The 23,761-nt window shown below is 39.1% G+C and overlaps 1 protein-coding gene across 5 annotated transcripts in view; it reads left to right on the top strand.

Annotated features, from left to right (window-relative positions):
* ADCK1 (aarF domain containing kinase 1) overlaps positions 1-23,761 on the top strand; it is a 137,882-nt gene that overhangs the window by 66,854 nt on the left and 47,267 nt on the right. For all 5 annotated transcript variants that reach the window (XM_053697355.1, XM_053697356.1, XM_053697358.1 and 2 more), the window contains 2 exons: positions 19,703-19,852; positions 21,377-21,574. In XM_053697355.1, the coding sequence (XP_053553330.1) occupies positions 19,703-19,852; positions 21,377-21,574 (348 nt within the window). The remainder of the gene's footprint in view (positions 1-19,702; positions 19,853-21,376; positions 21,575-23,761) is intronic.

The raw sequence follows: 23,761 nt of genomic DNA, 5'->3' as shown, positions 1-23,761 counted from the left end.
CACCCCGCTCCTTCACAGGCCACCCAACCTGACACCAGGGATAGTATAGACTCTGTAAGCCATCTCCGCTCATTCAAAGGCAACTCAACCTCGCTCTACCTGCAGCTTGCCCAATCCCGCGGAACACCCGTGACTACACCCCTGTTAGTCACAGCTCAACCCACATAACCCCTACAGTTAATCCCTCACACAGCTTAGACCTTTCAGCCCTGTTGGAAGGCAAATCAATACTGGATCAATCAGCTGCCCTGCTTTGATTTCACTTTTGCTTTAAAGGAGATCTGTGAAACCCTATGAAAAGCCTGTAATACCCCTGTTTCTCTTTGTGTATTTAACAAGCTTTTCCCATTATATTGTAGACATAATTGAAGTAATTTTACTAATTCCTATGAACTTATTTACAGTGTTTTCTCTTGAAAGCTCTGATGGCTTTAAATGAGAGCCAATGAGCATATGGCAGTTTGAATTAACTCAAATAAACAGATTTGTGGTGTTTTAAAGGGACATATTAAAGCAGAAAGGACTTGCTCTCGTTCATTAGCGCATGCATTACTCATCCTAACTTACAATAGGCTAGATCAGGGGTCATCATTTGTGGGCCTCCAGAGGTTTTGGAAATACATTTCCCATGATGATCACCCTACATTTCAGCTGGTTGAACATCATGGGGAATGTAGTTCCAAAACAGTGCATAAAAATGCAAGTGTTATGACGTGCTAATTTTGCTTGAGCATTACCCATAATGCTTTCATATTTATAAGTAAATGTGGCATTTTTTGTGCCTCATTTTAATTTAAGACTGGTGCACATTAAAAACTGCTGTTAACACTAATAACCCCTGAGCCCCCAGACCCCCACCTAACCTTTTAACTGCTAAAACCCCTATCATTATAGTCCCCTATACTGCCAGCTTCCTATAGCAATGATTCCCTAACTGCTAAGAACCCTGCCACCCCTAAACCATCACACTGCACCCAAATTAATCCTTTAACCACTAAGAACCTTACCATTCTTAACCCCTAAGTGTCGGACTCCTAAACACTATTAACTACTGCAACCTCTATCTCTGCTACCCCTAAACTGACAGTCCCTCACCTCATTTAACCCCTTACCTCTAAGAACCCTAAACTGTCAGAACCCCACCACAATTAAACTTGTAATCACTAGTAAGATGCCTATTAAACTGCCATTTCAATAAGCCATCAACTGCTAACCCCCACAACAAGGGACTCTCACCCTAAGACCCCCCAAAAAACTCCCATTTTCCTTTTTAATATAGAGGGGTTCAAGGTGTATTTCTATTGACTGATGCAAACCATCCAATATCACAGGGCATTGATCATGTTGGGTGGTTGAGCAGTTAGAGATTTATTGAGGTGGGAGTCTGATAAGATAGGAGGTTAACTGCAGTGGGGGGTTAATGGTGGTTAGGGGTTAATAGCAACTGTGGGAACTGATGTGTTCTGGTTCATTTCTGGCTTTTTCCTGTTAATATAGAGGTGTTCCTGGTGTATTTGTATTCCTATTTACTGTCATTGGTCCTGTTGGCTGATTTAGCAGGAGGGATCGTAACAATTAGGGATTGTGGTGGGAGTTATGTTAGTTTAGGATAGTGGTTAATAGTGGTTAACTGAAGTGGGTGTTTTTGTCAGTTAGGGGTTAATAGCAGTAGGGGTCTAAACAGGTAAAGGGTTAGCTGGAGCTTGGGTTTAAATAACGGTAGGTGGCATAGCAGGTAAGGGGTTAACTGAATTGGCAGTTATAGGCGGTTAGGGTTTAATAGTAGTAGGGTTGTTAGTAGGTAAGGGGTTAACTGAAGCAGCAGTTATTGGCGGTTAGGGTTTAATAGCGGTAGGGTTGTTAGCGGTTAAGGGGTTAACTGAAGCGGTGGTTATTGTCGGTTACGGTTTAATAGCGGTAGGGTCTTAGCAGGTAAGGAGTTTACTGAAGCGGCGTTTAGGGTTTAATAGCGGTAGGGTTGTTAGCAGGTAAGGGTTAACTGGAGCAGCGATTGTTGTCGGTTACAGTTTAATAGCGGTAGGGTTGTTATGCTGGTAAAGGGTTATCTGAAGCGGCGGTTATTGGCGGTTACGGTTTAATAGCGTAAGGGTCTTAGAAGGTAAGGGGTTAACTGAAGCGACTGTTAGGGTTTAATAGCGGTGGGTTGTTAGCAGGTAAGGGTTAACTGAAGTGGTGGTTACTGCCGGTTAGGGACAGTCTAGTCCAAAACAAACTTTCATTATTCAGATAGGACATCTATCACCAATTTTGCTTTGTTCTCTTGGTATCCTTAGTTAAAAGCTAAACCTAGGAGGTTCATATGCTAATTCCGAAGCCCTTGAAGGCCGCCTCTCATCTCAGGGCATTTTGACTTTTTTCACCACTAGAGGGTGTTAGTTCATGTGTTTCATATAGATAACACTGTGCTCACACACATGGAGTTCCTAGGAGGCAGCACTGATTGGCTAAAATGCAAGTCTGTAAAAAGCACTGAGATAAGGGGGCAGTCTGCAGAGTGTTAGATACAAGGTAATCACAGAGGTAAAAAGTGTATTAATATAACTGTGTTGGTTATGCAAAACTAGGGAATGGATACTAAAGGAATTATCTATCTTTTAAAACAATAACTATCCTGGTGTAGACTGTCCCTTTAATAGCGGTAGGGTTGTTAGCAGGTAAGGGGTTGACTGAGGCGGTGGTTAGGGGTTAATATCGGTAGGGTTATTAGCAGGTAAGGGGTTAACTTAAGCGGTAGTTATTCGCGGTTAGGGTTTATTATCTGTAGAGTTATTGCTTATGGTAACAGTTGGTATTGAACTTGATTATAGAGTGCTAATTAGCTGCCACGTTATCAATAATGTGTCATTTATCCGTATGGGTTCGTCCTATAAAAATGTCCTTTTATGTGATCTAAATATATGTAATGAATTAAAGCAACTGCTGCTATGCTAGATTACGAGTTTTGAGCGCTATAGGGAAATTAATGACCGCCACAAAAGCAGTGGTATTTCACCTCCCTATAGCGCTGCTATTACAGGTTTTGATATGGTTGCGTTCAGCTCCATACCTACATTACACTTATTAACCCCTAATCTGCTGCCCCTAATGTCACCGCCACTATACTAAAGTTATTATCCCCTAAACCTCTGGCCTCCAACATCACTAACACTAAATATATTAACCCCTAAACCTAACGTAATCCTAAACCTAACCCTAATGTAACCCTAAGTCTAACCCTAACCCCCCCTAACTTAATAATTAAAATAAATCTAAATTAAACTTACAATTATTACCTAAATAATTCCTATTTAAAACTAAATACTTACCTGTAAAAAAAAACCTAAGCTATCTACAATATAACTAATAGTTACATTGTAGCTATCTTAGATTTTATTGTTATTTCACAGGTAAGTTTGTATTTATTTTAACTAGGTAGACCAGTTCGTAAATAGTTATTAACTATTTACCAGCTACCTAGCTAAAATAAATACAAATTTACCTGTAAAATAAAACCTAACCTGCCTAACATTACAATAAAATAAATTAAATTAAGAAAATACAATTATCTAAATTACAAAAAACAAACAAACACTAAATTACACAAAATAAAAAATGAAATTCTCAAAAATAGAAACGAATTACTCCTAATCTAATATCCCTATTAAAATAAAAATAAAAATCCAAAATAAAAAACCATAACCTACACTAAACTGCCAATAGCCCTTAAAAGGGCCTTTTGCGGGGCATTGCCCCAAAGAAATCTCTCTTTTACCTGTAAAAAAAATACAAACAACCCCCAACAGTAAAACCCACCACCCACACAACCAAACCCCCCAAATAAAAACCTATCTAAATAAACCTAAGCTAACCATTGCCTTGAAAAGGGCATTTGGATGGGCATTGCCCTTAAAAGGGCATTTAGCTCTTTTACATTGCCCAAAACCCTACTCTAAAAATAAAACCCACCCAATAAACCCTTAAAAAAAGCTAAAACTAACCCCCGACGATCCACTTATAGTTTTTGAAGACCGGACATCCATCCTCATCCAGGCGGCAGAAGTCTTCATCCAAGCAGGCAGAAGTCTTCATCCAGACGGCATCTTCTATCTTCATCCATCCGGCGCAGAGCGGGTCCATCTTCAAGACATCGGGTGCGGAGCATCCTCTTGTTTCGATGGTCGCTGAAGAATGAAGTTTCCCTTTAAGTGACGTCATCCAAGATGACGTCCCTTACATTCCGATTGGCTGATAGAATTCTATCAGCCAATAGGAATTAAAGGTGAAAAAAATCCTATTGACTGTTGCAATCAGCCAATAGGATTGAGCTTTCATCCTATTGGCGGATCCAATTCGCCAATAGGCTTGAGCCCGCATTCTATTGGCTATTAAAATCAGTCAATAGGTTTGGTTGTGTGGGTGGTGGGTTTTACTGTTGGGGGGTTGTTTGTATTTTTTTTTACAGGTAAAAGAGCTGATTTCTTTGGGGCAATGCCCCGCAAAAGGCCCTTTTAAGGGCCATTGGCAGTTTAGTGTAGGCTAGTTTTTTTTTTATTTTTATAGGGCTATTAGATTAGGAGTAATTCGTTTTTTATTTTGGTTAATTATTTTTTTGTTTTGTGTAATTTAGTGTTTATTTTTTTTTGTAATTTAGATAATTGTATTTGATTAATTTAATTTTTTTATTTTATTGTAATGTTAGGTTTTAGTGTAAGGCAGGTTAGGTTTTATTTTACAGGTAAGTTTGCATTTATTTTAACTAGGTAGTTAGTAAATAGTTAATAACTATTTACTAACTAGTCTACCTAGTTAAAATAAATACAAACTTACCTGTGAAATAAAAATAAAACCTAAGATAGCTACAATGTAAATATTATTATTTAGATTTATTTTAATTATATTTGTTAGGGGGTGTTAGGGTTAGACTTAGGCATAGGGTTACGTTAGGGGTTAATATACTTATATAGTGATGCGGGATGGCGGCGGTTTCGGGGTTAATAGATTTATTATAGCGGGGTGTGAGCGGATGGCAGATTAGTGGTTAATAATATTTAAATAGTGTTTGCGATGTGGGAGGGCAGCGGTTTTAGGGTAAATAAGTAAATAAGTTTATTATAGTGGCGACGATGTCGGAGAGTGGCGGAATAGAGGTTAATACATTTTTTAAGTGGCGGCGATGTCTGAACGGAAGATTAGGGGTTAATCATTTTAGTGTTTGCGATGCGGGAGGGCCTCGGTTTAGGGGTTAATAGGTAGTTTATGGGTGTTAGTGTACTTTTTAACACTTTAGTTATGAGTTTTATGCTACAGCTTTGTAACGTAAAACTCATAACTACTGAGTTTAGATGGCGGTGCGAATCTTGTGGTTATAGAGTATACCGCTCACATTTTGGCCTCCCAGGCAAACTTGTAATACCGACGCTATGAAAGTCCCATTGAAAAAGGACTTTTTTAAAGGTGCGGTACAAGACTTGTAATAGCGGCATTAGGGAAAAAGTATTCTTATGAAGTATAACGCTGCTTTTTCACTCATAACGCAAAACTCGTAATCTAGCTGTATGTTTTTTAGGGGACCATGCTTGTTTTACATTTTTTGTTCTAGATCTAATACGGTGTAATTATACTGTATATAGTTTCTCTCTCATAGCGATCATTGTTTCTGATAAAGGATTATCCGCAGCTATAGGAATCAGGTTATGCTGGGGTGGGTTCCCATCATTGTGGGGTCCTGTTTTCCTTGCAATAGAGTGTGAAGGCTGTGAGACTTTTAATCCCACCAGGACTGCAAGCTCCACTCGCACAACAACTCAGCAGAGCTATAATTAATACTTTGATATGGCTTAATATAAGGGTTTACCAGAAGTCTCTTACAATGCATTGCTGTGCCTCTGGCATCTCCTAAGTGCTTTGCACAGCAGTTAACCCCTTGTCTACCAAGGAGGGGGCAAAGAATTGCTGCACAGCGTGTTGCAGACCACAAGAGTACAAATCACTACCCGGCAGCAATGAAATTATAACTGGGATGATTCTCTACAATAAAATGCGGGAATGCAACATGTTGATCACAAAGCTACATATTTTATGATTCAGAGAGAGCAAGCAATTTTAAGAGACTTTTCAATGTAGTTCGGTTACCAAGTTTTCTTGGTATCCTTTGTTGAAGAGCATACCTAGGTAGGCTCAGAGGCAGCAATAAACTACTGGGAGCTAGATGGCAATTGGTGGCAGCACATATATGCCTATTGCCAGCTAGCTCCCAGTAGCGCATTACTGCTCCTTCAACAAAGAGTACCAAGAGACTGAAGCAAATTTGAAAGTTGTTCAAAATGTAATGTTCTTTCTGAATCATGGAAAAAAGAAAACATTTTGGTTCCATGTCCCTTTAACTTTATGTTTAACCCCAATTTAAAGAGGCTAAACACATAGGGCTAGATTACAAGTGGTGCACTAACGTTAGCTTGTGCGCGAAATTGCAATTTATTATAAGTTGAAAATAAACGCAACTGAACAAGTGCAAACTACATTTGCGCTCATCAGTTTAGCACAACTGAAGACCTTGTGTAAAGGGTAATAGCAAAATTAGAAGTTGCAATAAACACAACATAGCAAACAAATGTCACCAACACCAATGAATAGCTTATAAAACTTTTATTGGATATACATAAAAAGCAAAGTTTCGGGGCTTAACCCCTTAGTCATGCTAAACAAGCATGACTAAGGGGTTAAGCCCCGAAACGTCGCTTTTTATCTATATCCAATAAAAGTTTATAAGCTATTCATCGGTGTTGGTGACATTTGTTTGCTATATGGATACTTGGGGTGTATGCAGTTAACCACTGTCACTCGTGCACTGACATCTACAGTAGTGCTGATATCCCATGGAAACTGAACTTTCAATAAACACAACATAAATACATTAAAATAAAGTGTTAAACTGTAAATATTTTACATTCCAATGTTCTCATAATGAAAAGGAAAATGTTCTATGTATTTTAAAAAGATATATATATTTAAAGATAAATAGAACTTTCTTCTATGTGACGGACACTGGAATGTAAAATATTCATAACTACCTTTGGGTTAGCGCTGTAGGTTAACTCTTGTCGGATTAGCATGTGAGCGATAAGTGTTAGTTTATTTTTTTATTTGCAGCTTCCATGGAACATTTAACTTTCAACTTGTACTATGTGTGCTAATCCGCACGTTGCAAGTTTACTTCTAGTGGCCTTTGTTTGCGAGCGAAAGTGCTAAATAGTGCGCCACTTGTAATCGGTCCCAAAGTTAGACCATTTTATTACGGCATTGGTTCTGTTTGCAGTGCGCTAGTCATGTACAAAGTCACTACCTTACAAATTCAGGTCAGCTGTGCACCCCTAGAACTGCCACTGGGTAATAAGTCTGGTGTACAGCTCAGCTAATAACGTACGTCTTGTACTTCAGGGAACCTTATGACATGTAAGGAGTGCTGGAAAACATAAACCATGAATAGAATTAGGTAAACTGTTCATTGTGGCGTTCATTTACATAGGCAGACAAGTGAGGATGTGTTTTTAAATGTTTAATTATGCATAATTTAAAAACTTTGCAATAAACTGTCATTTATTTTGCCTGTATTTTCTGCTATTTAACTTTAAAAAACCGTAGTCTTTCCACTGTGTGAAGTGCGTTCCATGTAATGCAGATCCCTGATATTCCTATATGCAGTACGGTGATTGGTTGATATGAGCAGGAACTTGTTTATAGATTTTTCTAATTGGTCGTAGCATAGAAAGTTAGATAAATATCATTAAGGGGGTGTATCCTGGGCTTGCCAAACATTGAAGGGGGTAAAATGCTTTTAAAAGATTCAGTTTTCATACAGATTTTAAGCAGTGCAGTGATGTTTCTGATGCATATATAAAAATGACTTAAAGGGACACTGAACCCAAATTTTTTATGTCATGATTCAGATAGAGTATGAAATTTTAAGCAACTTTCTAATTTACTCCTTTTATCAAATTTTCTTCATTCTCTTGCCATCTCTATTTTAAAAGCAGGAATATAAATCTTAGCAGCCAGCCCATTTTAGGCTCAGCACCATGGATAGCGCTTGCTTTTGGAGGCTTTCATCTACCCACCAATAAGCAAGCATAACCCAGGTTCTCAACCAAAAATGGTCCGGCTCCTATGCATCACATTACTGCTTTTTAAATAAAGATAGCAAGAGAACGAAGACAAATTGATAATAGGAGTAAATTAGAAAGTTGCTTAAAATTGCATGCTCTATCTGAATCGTGAAAGAAAAAAATGGGTTTAGTGTCCCTTTAAATGTTCCATTTAAATGTCCTAATCGTGCACATAAGATTCATAATGACACACTTTTTAGCTAAATCAGCTTTAAATATGAATTCCTTTCCCTTGTGTTCACTGCAGATTTGGAAACTACAGGGAATAAAAAAATCAAAGGCAAAAAATGGCTCATTTTGCTTTCATTTGCTTTTCTCTTCTTTTACTTCTTTTTTTTTACTAACTGTACTTTTAACTAACGTAATCTACAGCACAATCATTTTCTAGAAGTATAAAAACAGAGGGGAGCAAGCACGTGGCACAAACACTGTTGTTTATACCGCTAGGCCATCGGTATGGATATGTGGTTTTTTTGGTTTTGTTTTAATCTTACCGGCAGCCATCACCGTTGAAATAAAAATAAAATGACTTTCCACCTCCCTCCAGTATCGCGTGGTCTGATATGCTGCTGCGCTACTCAGAGCGAGAAGGTGCACGGTGGGGAAACGATTGTATCTACATGCAACTCAACTCATGGCATACAGAGAGCTTTAACAAACATATCCACATATCCAGAAACTAAATATCCCAGGAAGCATCTGTTCTTGCCTTCCTTTGTGCCTTCCTATTAGCCCGCCTCTTCCCTTTACCAATGTTCTTTGCATAATCAAGCAGGATCTCTAAACCCAGTTAGTAGATCTAATCAGGCTTATTTGTCTCACTCTAAACCATTACCTGCTTTTTTCAGGGTCAATTACCTGATTTGGTCCTTTATAGTCTGGTTACTTTATCCTTAACACACATAGCTGTAAAAAGCTGACTAGAAAATATCACCTGAATATATCTATGTAAAAATGGCCACATCCTATTGTAAGGGGACTTTAAGCAGCCAATGAGGATGCTAGTCCCGGGACCTGTAAGTGAGCGTGCATTTGGCAACCAGACGTGGACTCTTTGCTCCAAGTGCTTAGAGGAATATGGCTGCACCTCACTGACAAGGCCCAAAGAAGGCGGAAATGATCATCTGGGGTTACCATGTTCCTCGTTTCGGGGAGGATTGGCTGTTATTTTGGGGCTGGACTGATCTTGTTAGGCGGGTTAAGACTGATTTTATTTCAAATTTCTCCTCTGTGAAAAACACAATTGAGCTAAAAGAGACTGTTCCTAGGAGCTAAATCGTCATAGAACAAGTTATTGAGCTGTTGTCCATTACTGGTAGAGCGATTCTCTTCCTGTGTGAAAAGATTTAGGGACCGATTTATCATAGTGTGAGTGGACATGATCCACTGTAGCAGATCATGTCCGCCTCACATCGATAAATGCTGATAGCATACGCTGTCGATATTTATCATTGCACAAGCATGCCGCCCCTGCACATTCGCAGCCAATCAGCCGCTAGCAGGGGGTGTCAAACAACCCGATCGTATCTGTTTGGGCTGATTACTGTCTGCCGCCTCAGAGGTGGCGGACGAATTAAGGAGCAGCGGTCTTATGACCGCTGCTTCTTAACTCCTGTTTCAAACGAGCCTGAAGGCTCTCGCGGAAAACAGATGCATATGGGGCTTGATAAATCGGCCCCTTACAGTCTTCTGATTTGGGTTGACGGTTCTTGTAATTCATTGTTATCAAGCATTGTCCAAGTCTGTTTTCTTCTTAGACATCAGTATAAGCTCCTTACAGATGATGCTCACTGCTTTGGTTTGAACTCTGGTCATAAATCCTCGTATGTTTCAAGTGGTGTTACAATGATTATGAGAGAAAACACATTTTTATATTCATCATTAAACAGGAAAAATCATGTCTCTGAAATAGCTTTCCTTTGTGTTTCCTCTTTTACCCTTCAGCTGGCTAAACATTAAAGGGACATTGTACACTAGATTTTTCTTTGCATAAATGTTTTGTAGAGGATCCATTTATATAGCCCATCTAGGGGGTGTTTTTGTAACAATGTATAGTTTTGCTTATTTTTAAATAACATTCACCTAGATTACGAGTTTTGCGCTATACCGGGTGCGTAAAGAACGCAATAAAAGGAGCGGTATCGCACTTTCCATAGCGCTGCCATTATGAGTTACTGAAAAACCTCCTTTTGCTGTGCGTTATGGTGCGTTAAGCTCCATACCGCACAAAAGCCAAGGGCTGAGTTTACCAGCTTGTGCACGCTTTTCCCCATAGACATCAATGGGGAGAGAGTGTTAGAAAAAAACTAACACCTGCGATTGCGGAATGGCAAATCGCCGTAACGCAGTCCCATTGATGTCTATGGGGGAAAGAAAGTTACGTTTAAACCTAACACCCTAATCCACCACTCCCCGACATCGCCAACACTAATAAAAGTTATTAACCCCTGTTCCGCCGCTCCCTGACATCGCTGACACTAATAAAAGTTATTACCTCCTAATCTGCCACTTCCGACATTGCCGTCACTAAATAAACCTATTAAGCCCTAAACCGCAGGCCCCCACATCATAACTAATAAACTAAACAAAAAGAGGAAAATTGTGAATGGATTTTTGCTAATTTAGAGTTGCTTAAAGTGCTCAAGTAACAGAACACTTAGTACCCACTTCTATATAAGTGGAATCTAAAAAACTGGTGCAGACCCATTTAGTTAGTATTATATAAAATGAGAAGAAGAAAAGAGGTTTATGATATAACCTCTTAAAAGACTGGGAATTCTGCACTCTTTTACAAAAAATAATCAAAGCAACAAAAAGTGCAGTTTAGAAAGAAGGTTTTTAATTCACGCACCTCGCCGGGTGCCGATACAGCAAAAAAATCAACAGATAGAAATACACAAACAACCTGTACCTAAAAGGTTAAAAAAGTGCATACATGTACGGCACTAAAATAGGACCGGTCCAGGTGACTAAGTAACGCTAGTGATGAAGGAACCAACAAAATAAATACATATACCATAAGCAAATAACCCACACAAGTTAATATATGGAATATATGAGAAACCAGCAATACATGCCACAGACAGTAGTTTTAGTAAACTGTGTTACCCGAGTATTCTCATATATGCAATATAAGATATATGTACACAGTATAATGCAATGCAACAACAGATGATAAATGTATCAGAATATTGCTACAATAATAGCTACAATGGGTAGCCACTGTAACGATGATATGCAAAGTCCCAATGTTGCTGGTATGACTGTTCCAGTAATATGCATATACTGACCAAGTAGTGAGTTCTGTTAGAGCTATAAATAAGCTGTAAAAAGTAAAGCGATAGAGTCATTTAGTGAGCCAAAGCAAGTAGTTATGAGCAAAAGTCAAGCGGCACATACGGAGACATGCAATGCAGCAAGCAGGAGCAAAGAAGTAAGCTAGCAGCTGAGCAATCAAGCGGTTATGCAGGAGGACTTTAAATCAATAAACAAAGCCCTCTGTCAACTGCAACCACTTCAGCTTGTAACTTCATGATGTTACAACAAGAATATGTAAATATATGGCACTTATCAGAGATGTAGGAGAACGCCGGGTATGGACATCCGGGTCCCTCTGTCAACTACACCTGTGGGCGCCCTTCTCGTCTTGTCTTTTTCCAGAATCGCTTAACTTTTTTCTTTCTCCAAATCGATCTGTTTGAACTCCAATGCACCAATTGAAGTGCTCGCATAAGGATCCAGACTCCAAAGTTTGCTTAACACAAAGCTAATGGCTCACCACGGCATACCGCTCTGTTCCATTCAGCAACGCTGCGTCTCAGATCACGTGGAACCGGTCAGCCAATGCCGACGCACGTTTCACCCCCACGTCACAGGAGAGATGGGGCTTCCTCAGGGCTGTATGATCTAGCGTGTGTTGGTTCTACCTTTAAATCAAACTAACTCCGCCCATATGGGAGGTGAAAATATTCTAACATATACAGTTTTAAATATGAATTCAAAACACTCATCCTCTTTCAACAATTAGTAACTATGAGAACGAATACACAGGTTATAGAATCTCAAGTATTACTATATGGCTATGTAGTTAGTGTTTTCTTAACATCACTGTAACATTTTATGTTACCAACTTTACAAAAAACACGCCATATCCAGTCTTTCATTCATACCTTTGGGGCCAATGGTAGAGAGGTTGAAAATCCACCTACATTCCTTCTGCAGTAGGACTTTATCATTATCACCCCCTCTACCATTGTTGATCCATTTATCTATGCCCAGCACTCTCATGCAATCAGGGCTGCTGTTGTGGAAGGACTCAAAATGCCTAGCCACACTACTGTTTTTCACCTTGTTCTTTATGTCATCCCTGTGCTCAAGGATTCTGTCTTTTAATATTCTCTTGGTTTTTCCTACATAGAAAGAAGGACAATCACAGTTTAGCAAATATACCACTCCTTCAGTGTTACAGTTGAAGAAGAATTTAAGTTTATAAACTTTTTCTGTGCAAGCCGAGAAAACTTTAGTTTTTAACATGAATCTGCACGCCACACATTTCTTACATGGGAAATTTCCCACTAATTTTTGTCTAGATAGCCAATTAGTTTGTGGAGTGACAAACTTGCTTTGTACAAATTTATCCCTTAAATTAGGGGCTCTTTTTGCCGTGAGTGATGGAAAAGGCCCAATTTCTTTGGCCACATTTTCATCATTCAACAGAATTTTCCAATTGTTATGAATGATACGTTTGATTCCATTCCAGTGACAGTTATACCTAGTCACTAGTCTAATGGAACCTGTATTCTCTTTCTCCTTCGGATAGAGGAGGGATTCTCTATCAGTTTCTTTCGCAAAAGTATAGGCATTTTTTAGAATTCTCTTTGGATATCCTCTCGCCCTAAACCTCTCTGTCATACAAGCTGCATGTTTGTCAAATTTAACGCGAGACAAACAATTTCGTCGAAGGCTTAAATATTGACCCTTAGGGATCCCTTTTACTAGATGGAATGGATGGTGGCTTTGCGCTAGGAGGATGCTATTCGTAGCAGTCTCCTTACGGTAATTTTCAGTTCTAAGTATGTCTTGTTCAACTCGTATGTCAAGATCAAGGAAAGACAGACTTATTTTGCTAGAATTAACTGTTAAGACAATATTTCTAGAATTATCATTTAGTTCATCCACAAACTTTTTCAACTCATTTTCTGTTCCTTCCCATATGACAAATACATCGTCCACATATCAAAGCCATAGGTGGACTTTCTCATTGAACTTGATAGACATCTTCCATCTCCCATGCACCTAGGTGTAAACAAGCATACGTGGGGGCACATGTGGCCCCCATTGCTGTCCCCCTAATTTACTTATACGTTTTATTATCAAAAGAGAACACATTATTCTCTAAAACTATTCTCAAAACGTCAATGACAAAGTCAGTATGCATACTATACGATGGACCTCTTGAGTCAAGAAAATGCTTAGCTGCTTGTATCCCTATGTGGTGGGGGACATAGGAATAGAGTCCTTCTACATCTAGTGTAACCAATAGGGCCTCTTCAGGTATAGATAGACTATCTATTTTCCTTAAAAAATCTGCAGTATCAAGGATGTAGGACGGCATAGTACACAGAAATGGTTTTAAAAATGATCTATATAATTGCCAAGGTTTTCTGTCATACTACCTATCCCAGAAATTATGGGACGCCCTGGGGGATTTTTTAAGTTCTTGTGAACTTTCGGTATGCAGTAAAAAACTGGCATGACTGGGTGTTGGTTAAATAGATATTTAAAATCAGTGTTAGAGATTATACCATCACTTCTAGCATCATTTAGTTTCCTAAAGATCAGAGACTGTACAGGGAGTGCAGAATTATTAGGCAAGTTGTATTTTTGAGGATTAATTTTATTATTGAACAACAACCATGTTCTCAATGAACCCAAAAACTCATTAATATCAAAGCTGAATATTTTTGGAAGTAGTTTTTAGTTTGTTTTTAGTTATAGCTATTTTAGGGGGATATCTGTGTGTGCAGGTGACTATTACTGTGCATAATTATTAGGCAACTTAACAAAAAACAAATATATACCCATTTCAATTATTTATTTTTACCAGTGAAACCAATATAACATCTCAACATTCACAAATATACATTTCTGACATTCAAAAACAAAACAAAAACAAATCAGTGACCAATATAGCCACCTTTCTTTGCAAGGACACTCAAAAGCCTGCCATCCATGGATTCTGTCAGTGTTTTGATCTGTTCACCATCAACATTGCGTGCAGCAGCAACCACAGCCTCCCAGACACTGTTCAGAGAGGTGTACTGTTTTCCCTCCTTGTAAATCTCACATTTGATGATGGACCACAGGTTCTCAATGGGGTTCAGATCAGGTGAACAAGGAGGCCATGTCATTAGATTTTCTTCTTTTATACCCTTTCTTGCCAGCCACGCTGTGGAGTACTTGGACGCGTGTGATGGAGCATTACCCTGCATGAAAATCATGTTTTTCTTGAAGGATACAGACTTCTTCCTGTACCGCTGCTTGAAGAAGGTGTCTTCCAGAAACTGGCAGTAGGACTGGGAGTTGAGCTTGACTCCATCCTCAACCCGAAAAGGCCCCACAAGCTCATCTTTGATGATACCAGCCCAAACCAGTACTCCACCTCCACCTTGCTGGCGTCTGAGTCGGACTGGAGCTCTCTGCCCTTTACCAATCCAGCCATGGGCCCATCCATCTGGCCCATCAAGACTCACTCTCATTTCATCAGTCCATAAAACCTTAGAAAAATCAGTCTTGAGATATTTCTTGGCCCAGTCTTGACGTTTCAGCTTGTGTGTCTTGTTCAGTGGTGGTCGTCTTTCAGCCTTTCTTACCTTGTCCATGTCTCTGAGTATTGCACACCTTGTGCTTTTGGGCACTCCAGTGATGTTGCAGCTCTGAAATATGGCCAAACTGGTGGCAAGTGGCATCTTGGCAGCTGCACACTTGACTTTTCTCAGTTCATGGGCAGTTATTTTGCGCCTTGGTTTGTCCACACGCTTCTTGCGACCCTGTTGACTATTTTGAATGAAACGCTTGATTGTTCGATGATCACGCTTCAGAAGCTTTGCAATTTTAAGAGTGCTGCATCCCTCTGCAAGATATCTCACTATTTTTGACTTTTCTGAGCCTGTCAAGTCCTTCTTTTGACCCATTTTGCCAAAGGAAAGGAAGTTGCCTAATAATTATGCACACCTGATATAGGGTGTTGATGTCATTAGACCACACCCCTTCTCATTACAGAGATGCACATCACCTAATATGCTTAATTGGTAGTAGGCTTTTGAGCCTATACAGCTTGGAGTAAGACAACATGCATAAAGAGGATGATGTGGTCAAAATACTCATTTGCCTAATAATTCTGCACTCCCTGTATATCTGGTGATGGATCATGTATTAGACGCAAATATTGGTCTTTATTAAGCAACAGCCTTTTTACATCAAGCACATAGCTGATTTGATCCCACAAGACTACATTCCCGCCCTTGTCGGCAGATTTGATCACAATATTATCTGCTGTGATAAGTTCGTTTAAAGCCTTCCTTTCGGATCTAGTTAAGTTGTCACCAATTATGCCATTCAAAGGGAAATTACAAATTTCCTTTTCAACTTGCTTTACAAAGATATTAACAACCGGTACAGTAGATAATTGTGGCATGAAAGTGGATCTCGGTCTTAGACCGGAGATTATAAACTAAACCTGTTAACCCCTAAACCGGCGGTCCCCACATCATAACTAATAAACTAAACCTGTTAACCCCTAAACCGGCGGTCCCCACATCGTAACTAATAAACTAAACCTATTAACCCCTAAACCTAACACCCCCCTAACTTTTAATTAAAATTTACAATATAACTATCTTAAAATAAATAAAAACTTACCTGTGAAATAAAAAAAAAAAACTAAGATTAAACTATAAATTACCCTAACATAACTATTCTAATAAAATAAAAAAAACTACCAATTAAAATTCCTAAATTACAAATTTAAAAAAACCTACCACTACAAAAAATAAAAAACCTAAATTACAAATTTAAAAAATCCTAATACTACGAACAAATTTAAAAACTCTTAACATTACAAAAATAATAAACTCTCAAAATACGAAAAATAAAAATTTTAAGATTACAAACACACGAAATTATCAAAAATAAAAACAATTACACCTAATCTAATAGCCCTATAAAAATAAAAAAGCCTCCCAAAATAAAAACACCCCCTAACCTACAATAAACTACCAATAGCCCTTAAAAGGGCTTTTTGTAGGGCATTGCCCTAAGTTAAACAGCTCTTTTACATACAAAAAATTACAAAGTCCCCCCAACAGTAAAACTCACCACCCAACCAACCCCCTAAATAAAAAACCTAAGTCTAAAAAAAACCTAAGCTACACATTGCCCCTAAAGGGGCATTTGTATGGGCATTGCCCTTAAAATGGCATTCAGCTCTTTTACAAGCCCAAAGCCCTAATCTTAAAAAAAAACAAAACAACACTAACCCCAGAATATCTATTCATGGTTCCTGAAGTCCGGTCATCCATCTCCATCCAGGCGGCGATAAGTCTTCATCCAGGCGGCAAGAAGTATTTATCCAGGCGGCGACATCTTCATCCATCGCAAGGGCGTCTTCTATCTTCATCCCGGCAGCGCGGAGCTATCCAGGACTGCTGATGACATCCTGCACGGAGCATCCTCTTCATACGATCACCGCCGTACATTGAAATTGAATGCAAGGTACCCGTTTAAAAATTGAATACCTTGCATTCCTATTGGCTGATTTGATTCTTCAAATTCAAATCAGCCAATAGGATGAGAGCTACTGAAATCCTATTTGCTGTTAAAATCAGCCAATAGGATTTCAGTAGCTCTCATCCTATTGGCTGTTTTGAACAGGCAATAGAATTTCAGTAGCTCTCATCCTATTGGCTGATTTGAATTTGAAGAATCAAATCAGCCAATAGGAATGCAAGGTACAACATTTTTAAATGGGTAATTTAGGTTTTTTAATTGGTAGTTTTTTTTAAATTTTATTAGAATAGTAATGTTAGGTTAATTTATAGTATAATGTTAGTTTTTTTTTTATTTCACAGGTAAGTTTTTATGTATTTTAAGATAGTTATAATGTAACTTTTAATTTAAAATTAGGGGATGTTAGGTTTAGGGGTTAATAGTGTAATTTAGTGTTTTGCGATGTGGGGGTCCGACGGTTTAGGGGTTAATAGGTTTATTTATTAGTTGTGATGTGGGGGCCGGTGGTCTAGGGGTTAATAGGTTTATTTAGTGTCAGAGAGCAGCGTATTAGGGGTTAATCACTTTATTCAGGTGTCGGCGATGTCGGAGGACGGCGTATTAGGGGTTAATAATTTTATTTAGTGTCGGGGATCGGCGTATTAGGGGTTATTAGATTTATTTAGTGTTGGTAATGTAGGTGGGCGGCAGATTAGGGGTTAATTCCAAGAAGTTTCACTTTATGTCCTCCATGATTACTTCAAGAACTGTTTCTGTGTCTGTTGGAAAATATCAAATTGGTGTAGTGTTTCCAAACACCTTGTTAACAAGTGTAAAATACTCACATAGTAGAATTAGATAAAAGAGCTCCACAAACGGCTCCACAAACGGTCAGGAAAATAGATAAAAGCTCTTTTACGTTAAAAAAGTAGTAGCTTTATTAAGCTCAACGCGTTTCAACGGTTATACCGTCTTTCTCAAGAGCAGTTAAAATATAGTATGGCTTACAAAAAGTCATATAAAATACAGCATCGCAGGCGGCTTTAAATATACAAACATAAGCACTATCTGATACCTCATTGGATGAGGTTAGATTTACACCCGGCATCGTAAAAAAATAATAAAAACTTATCAACATCCAATAAAAACAAATATATTCAAAATCGTATCAACCAATCCCAGACCGTTCCATTGTTCAGTTCCCTTTCAAGTTGTTTTCTGTGAAGAAATTCCCAGTCAGGTCCGTTAATGTTTTTAGTCACATGCTGTTAATTATCCATTGAGACGTAATGGTGTAATCTTATGTTGGCAGTCCTTTAGAGAACACTTTGCTCAGGCAACTAAATGTCGAAATGAGCTAGAATGGTAATCGTACACAAAAAGAAACTGTATAGCTGTTAATTCACTTATTATTATTAAGATTAACAGCTATACGCTTTCTTTTTGTGTACGATTACCATTCTAGCTCATTTCGGCATTTAGTTGCCTGAGCAAAGTGTTCTCTAAAGGACTGCCAACATAAGATTACACCATTACGTCTCAATGGATAATTAACAGCATGTGACTAAAAACATTAACGGACCTGACTGGGAATTTCTTCACAGAAAACAACTTGAAAGGGAACTGAACAATGGAACGGTCTGGGATTGGTTGATACGATTTTGAATATATTTGTTTTTATTGGATGTTGATAAATCAATTGTTTAGATATGAATTTTACGTTCTAATTTGGATCGATTGTTTACAATTTTATATAAATGTATTAGTAGCCAATTAATTTTAGCACCTTAATATTGTTAGATTAAGCAATAGGTTTTATATAAGTTTTTTTTATTTTGTTACGATGCAGGGTGTAAATCGGACCTCATCCAATGAGGTATCAGCGCTTATGTTTGTATATTTAAAGCCGCCTGCGATGCGGTATTTTATAGGACTTTTTGTAAGCCATACTATATTTTAACAGCTCTTGAGAAAGACGGTATAACCGTTGAAACGCGTTGAGCTTAATAAAGCTACTTTTTTTAACCTAAAAGAGCTTGTATCTGTTTTCCTGACCGTTTTTGGAAATGTTTTATCTAATTCTACTCTGTATTTTACACTTGTTTACAAGGTGTGTGGAAACACTACACCAATTTGATATTTTCCAACAGACACAAAACAGTTCTTGAAGTAATCGTGGAGGACATAAAGTGAAATTTCTTGGAATCCCCTACGAATCACCGCCTCCTGCTACAACCTATACTGAAATGCAGTGGAAATTTTTTTGGGGGGATTAAGTTCATTTTTATGGCAAAGAGGGACTTAATTGCAATTGATCTGATCACTCTTCATAACATTCTGGAGTACATGCAAATTGCCATCATAAAAAAACAGTCAGCAGACTTTGTGAAAATTAATATTTGTGTTATTCTCAAAACTTTTGGCCAGGACTGTATTTGTGTACAAGTTTTACAGATCTTTGAAATTTATATAAAGTGTGGTGAGCCAAAAAATGCCACATGAAACAAACAAAATGATGGATCTGGACAGAAGGAGGTGTATGGGAAAAGAGAGAGTGGTGTGTGTGTGTGGATTGTTTTTCATGCAAGTTTGTGTGCATGTGTGAGCATGTACGTGTGTGTTTGTGCAAATGTGTGAGCCTGTGTTTGTGTGTGCACATGCGTGCATCTTTGTAAGATGTGGGGGAGCAAGAGTTGCATATATGCCACTAAAGTATTGTTGGGGAACAAGATGTTTATTGAAACAGATAGTAATATGTAATGCTATTCTTGCAGGTTTCCCATGCTTTGGGCAAGCTGTATAGTGAAATGATTTTTGTTCATGGATTTGTGCACTGTGACCCACACCCAGGAAATGTGCTGGTCTGTCAGAAACCAGATAGTCGCAGCCCTGAGATCATCCTACTGGACCATGGACTGTACCAGGTGAGTTTGAAAGGGGGGGCTTCCAAATACTGAGATGGATTTAACACAGCCTGTATTTCTGTCACTCATTTGATGGGAGAGATTAGAGTCTGTCAGAGGGCAGGTGTAGCAGCAACAGGACCCAGTGGGGCACAGCTCTATAGCTAAAGACAAAACCTAGACTGGGAGTCAGGAGATACATTAGGGTACATAAACACTCTCCAGCCTTTGCAATCTGTGCATTCACTAAAGCGTTCACACATTGTTAGTGAACAGGCCTTAAAGGGACAGTAAAGTCAACCTTTGTGATTCAGATAGAGCAGGCAATTTTAAATAACTTTCCAGTTTACTTCTGTTATGAAATTTGCTTTGTACTCTTGGTACCTTTTATTGAAGAGTAAAACTAGGCAGGCTCATAAGAGCTCAGGAGTGTGCACGTGTCTTTAGTACTCTATGACAGCAGTGTTTTGCATCATTATTTGTAGCTTTGTTATACAATGTTGTAAACCACTGCTGTCATAGAGTACTAAAGACATGTGCACACTCCTGAGCTCTTATAAGCCTGCCTAGTTTTACTCTTCAATAAAAGGTACCAAGAGAACAAAGCAAATTTCATAACAGAAGTAAATTGGAAAGTTGCTTAAAATTGCATACTCTATTCGAATCATGAAAGTTAAATTTTGACTTTACTGTCCCTTTAAATAACAAAGAAACTAGAGAGGGTTTAGTAAATCTGCCCCACTGACACAGGAATCCATGTTCATACAGTAGCCGGAGTGTACTGCACACCTTCCATTGCTTGCAATATCTCGAGGCAAGACCACCCTTCATAAAGGTTGCCACCGTCCCTTTAAATACAGAACACTTATACGTTACACATGCTGCAGGGTGTGCAGGGAGGAATATGATTAGTGCTGTCCAGAAACACAACACCCTGCAGCATGTGTAACTCATAAGAGTCTAGGAAAACATGGCTGAGGTGACAACCCTAACCCTTCATGCATGGGAGAGACTGGAAAACCTGCAAGTACAATTAGTCTTATTTGTTATGTCCTTAAAATGTACCAGTTTATCGTAGTTCTGATTAATCCCCGTCCTATTTTACAAAATCAATCAGGATACATTGGTACTGCTTTCTATATACAGCTTGTCTTCCCTTTGAGCACAGGACACATGTGTGCATGCCGGCAGGATATGGAACTATTCTCTCTATAACGTGCACTTAACATGACAGTGCCTGTGAAATAACCAAGGCAGGGCCGAAGGAGAGTGCAGTTTACTTAAGGCCATTAAGTTTTCTAGTATCCCTGTCGCCCACCATGCATAAGTATAGATTACCTGCAAACCTTATATGACAGTGACCAGTTCCAAATATGAGAAGCGATCAAGTAAAAGATTGAAAGAGATCATTAGTTCCAGGGGCCAGAGAGGAGAACTATCTATAGTAAGTTTGGATAGTTGGAATCTATGGCATCAGGCACTCCTTACTGCTGCAGCCTATTTGTGCCCAGGCTTTTCTGTGATGTCATATGCTCATATCCGCAGGTTCTCACTGACAGCTTCCGATTGGATTACTGCGGCCTTTGGCAGTCTCTGATTAGTGCTGATATGAAGGGGGTACGCAAATACAGTCAACGCTTGGGAGCAGGGGAGATGTACCCTCTTTTCGCTTGCATGCTCACTGCACGTTCCTGGGATTCTGTCAACAGAGGGATAGACAAGGGTCCTGTGAGTAGAGAGGAGGTAAGTGAGAGCACAAGGGGCATACTACCCACACATTGCGGGGAACACCTGCACGGGCAAGCTACCAGTGATGTCCTCTGAGCTCCATGTATTATATATTGTATATGCTCAATGCATATGAGCACAGGTAAACCCCACACATATACTGCTCTGTATCACTATACCCAGGTGTATGAATCACACACATACTGCTCTGTATCACTATACCCAGGTGTATGAATCACACACATACTGCTCTGTATCACTATACCCAGGTGTATGAATCACACACATACTGCTCTGTATCACTATACCCAGGTGTATGAATCACACACATACTGCTCTGTATCACTATACCCAGGTGTATGAATCACACACATACTGCTCTGTATCACTATACCCAGGTGTATGAATCACACACATACTGCTCTGTATCACTATACCCAGGTGTATGAATCACACACATACTGCTCTGTATCACTATACCCAGGTGTATGAATCACACACATACTGCTCTGTATCACTATACCCAGGTGTATGAATCACACACATACTGCTCTGTATCACTATACCCAGGTGTATGAATCACACACATACTGCTCTGTATCACTATACCCAGGTGTATGAATCACACACATACTGCTCTGTATCACTATACCCAGGTGTATGAATCACACACATACTGCTCTGTATCACTATACCCAGGTGTATGAATCACACACATACTGCTCTGTATCACTATACCCAGGTGTATGAATCACACACATACTGCTCTGTATCACTATACCCAGGTGTATGAATCACACACATACTGCTCTGTATCACTATACCCAGGTGTATGAATCACACACATACTGCTCTGTATCACTATACCCAGGTGTATGAATCACACACATACTGCTCTGTATCACTATACCCAGGTGTATGAATCACACCCATACTGCTCTGTATCACTATACCCAGGTGTATGAATCACACACATACTGCTCTGTATCACTATACCCAGGTGTATGAATCACACACATACTGCTCTGTATCACTATACCCAGGTGTATGAATCACACACATACTGTTCTGTATCACTATACCCAGGTGTATGAATCACACACATACTGCTCTATATCACTATACCCAGGTGTATGAATCACACACATACTGCTCTGTATCACTATACCCAGGTGTATGAATCACACACATACTGCTCTGTATCACTATACCCAGGTGTATGAATCACACACATACTGCTCTGTATCACTATACCCAGGTGTATGAATCACACACATACTGCTCTGTATCACTATACCCAGGTGTATGAATATCACACATACTGCTCTGTATCACTATACCCAGGTGTATAAATCACACACTTACTGCTCTGTATCACTATACCCAGGTGTATGAATCACACACATACTGCTCTGTATCACTATACCCAGGTGTATGAATCACACACATACTGCTCTGTATCACTATACCCAGGTGTATGAATCACACACATACTGCTCTGTATCACTATACCCAGGTGTATGAGTCACACACATACTGCTCTGTATCACTATACCCAGGTGTATGAATCACACTTACTGCTCTGTATCATTATACCCAGGTTTATGAATCACACACTTACTGCTCTCTATCACTATACCCAGGTGTATGAATCACACACATACTGCTCTATATCACTATACCCAGGTGTATGAATCTCACACATACTTCTCTGTATCACTATACCCAGGTGTATGAATCTCACACATACTGCTCTGTATCACTATACCCAGGTGTATGAATCACACACTTACTGCTCTGTATCACTATACCCAGGTGTATGAATCACACACATACTGCTCTGTATCACTATACCCAGGTGTATGAATCACACACTTACTGCTCTGTATCACTATACCCAGGTATATGAATCACACACATACTGCTCTGTATCACTATACCCAGGTGTATGAATCACACACATACTGCTCTGTATCACTATACCCAGGTGTATGAATCACACACATACTGCTCTATATCACTATACCCAGGTGTATGAATCACACACATACTGCTCTGTATCACTATACCCAGGTGTATGAATCACACACATACTGCTCTGTATCACTATACCCAGGTGTATGAGTCACACACATACTACTGTGTATCACTATACCCAGGTGTATGAATCACACACATACTGCTCTGTATCACTATACCCAG

The sequence above is a fragment of the Bombina bombina genome, chromosome 1 (assembly GCF_027579735.1).
Source record: "Bombina bombina isolate aBomBom1 chromosome 1, aBomBom1.pri, whole genome shotgun sequence".
In the NCBI taxonomy this organism is placed as follows: Eukaryota; Metazoa; Chordata; class Amphibia; order Anura; family Bombinatoridae; genus Bombina; species Bombina bombina.
Note: the sequence above shows the minus strand (reverse complement) of the source record. Positions and strands in the feature narration are given on the sequence as shown.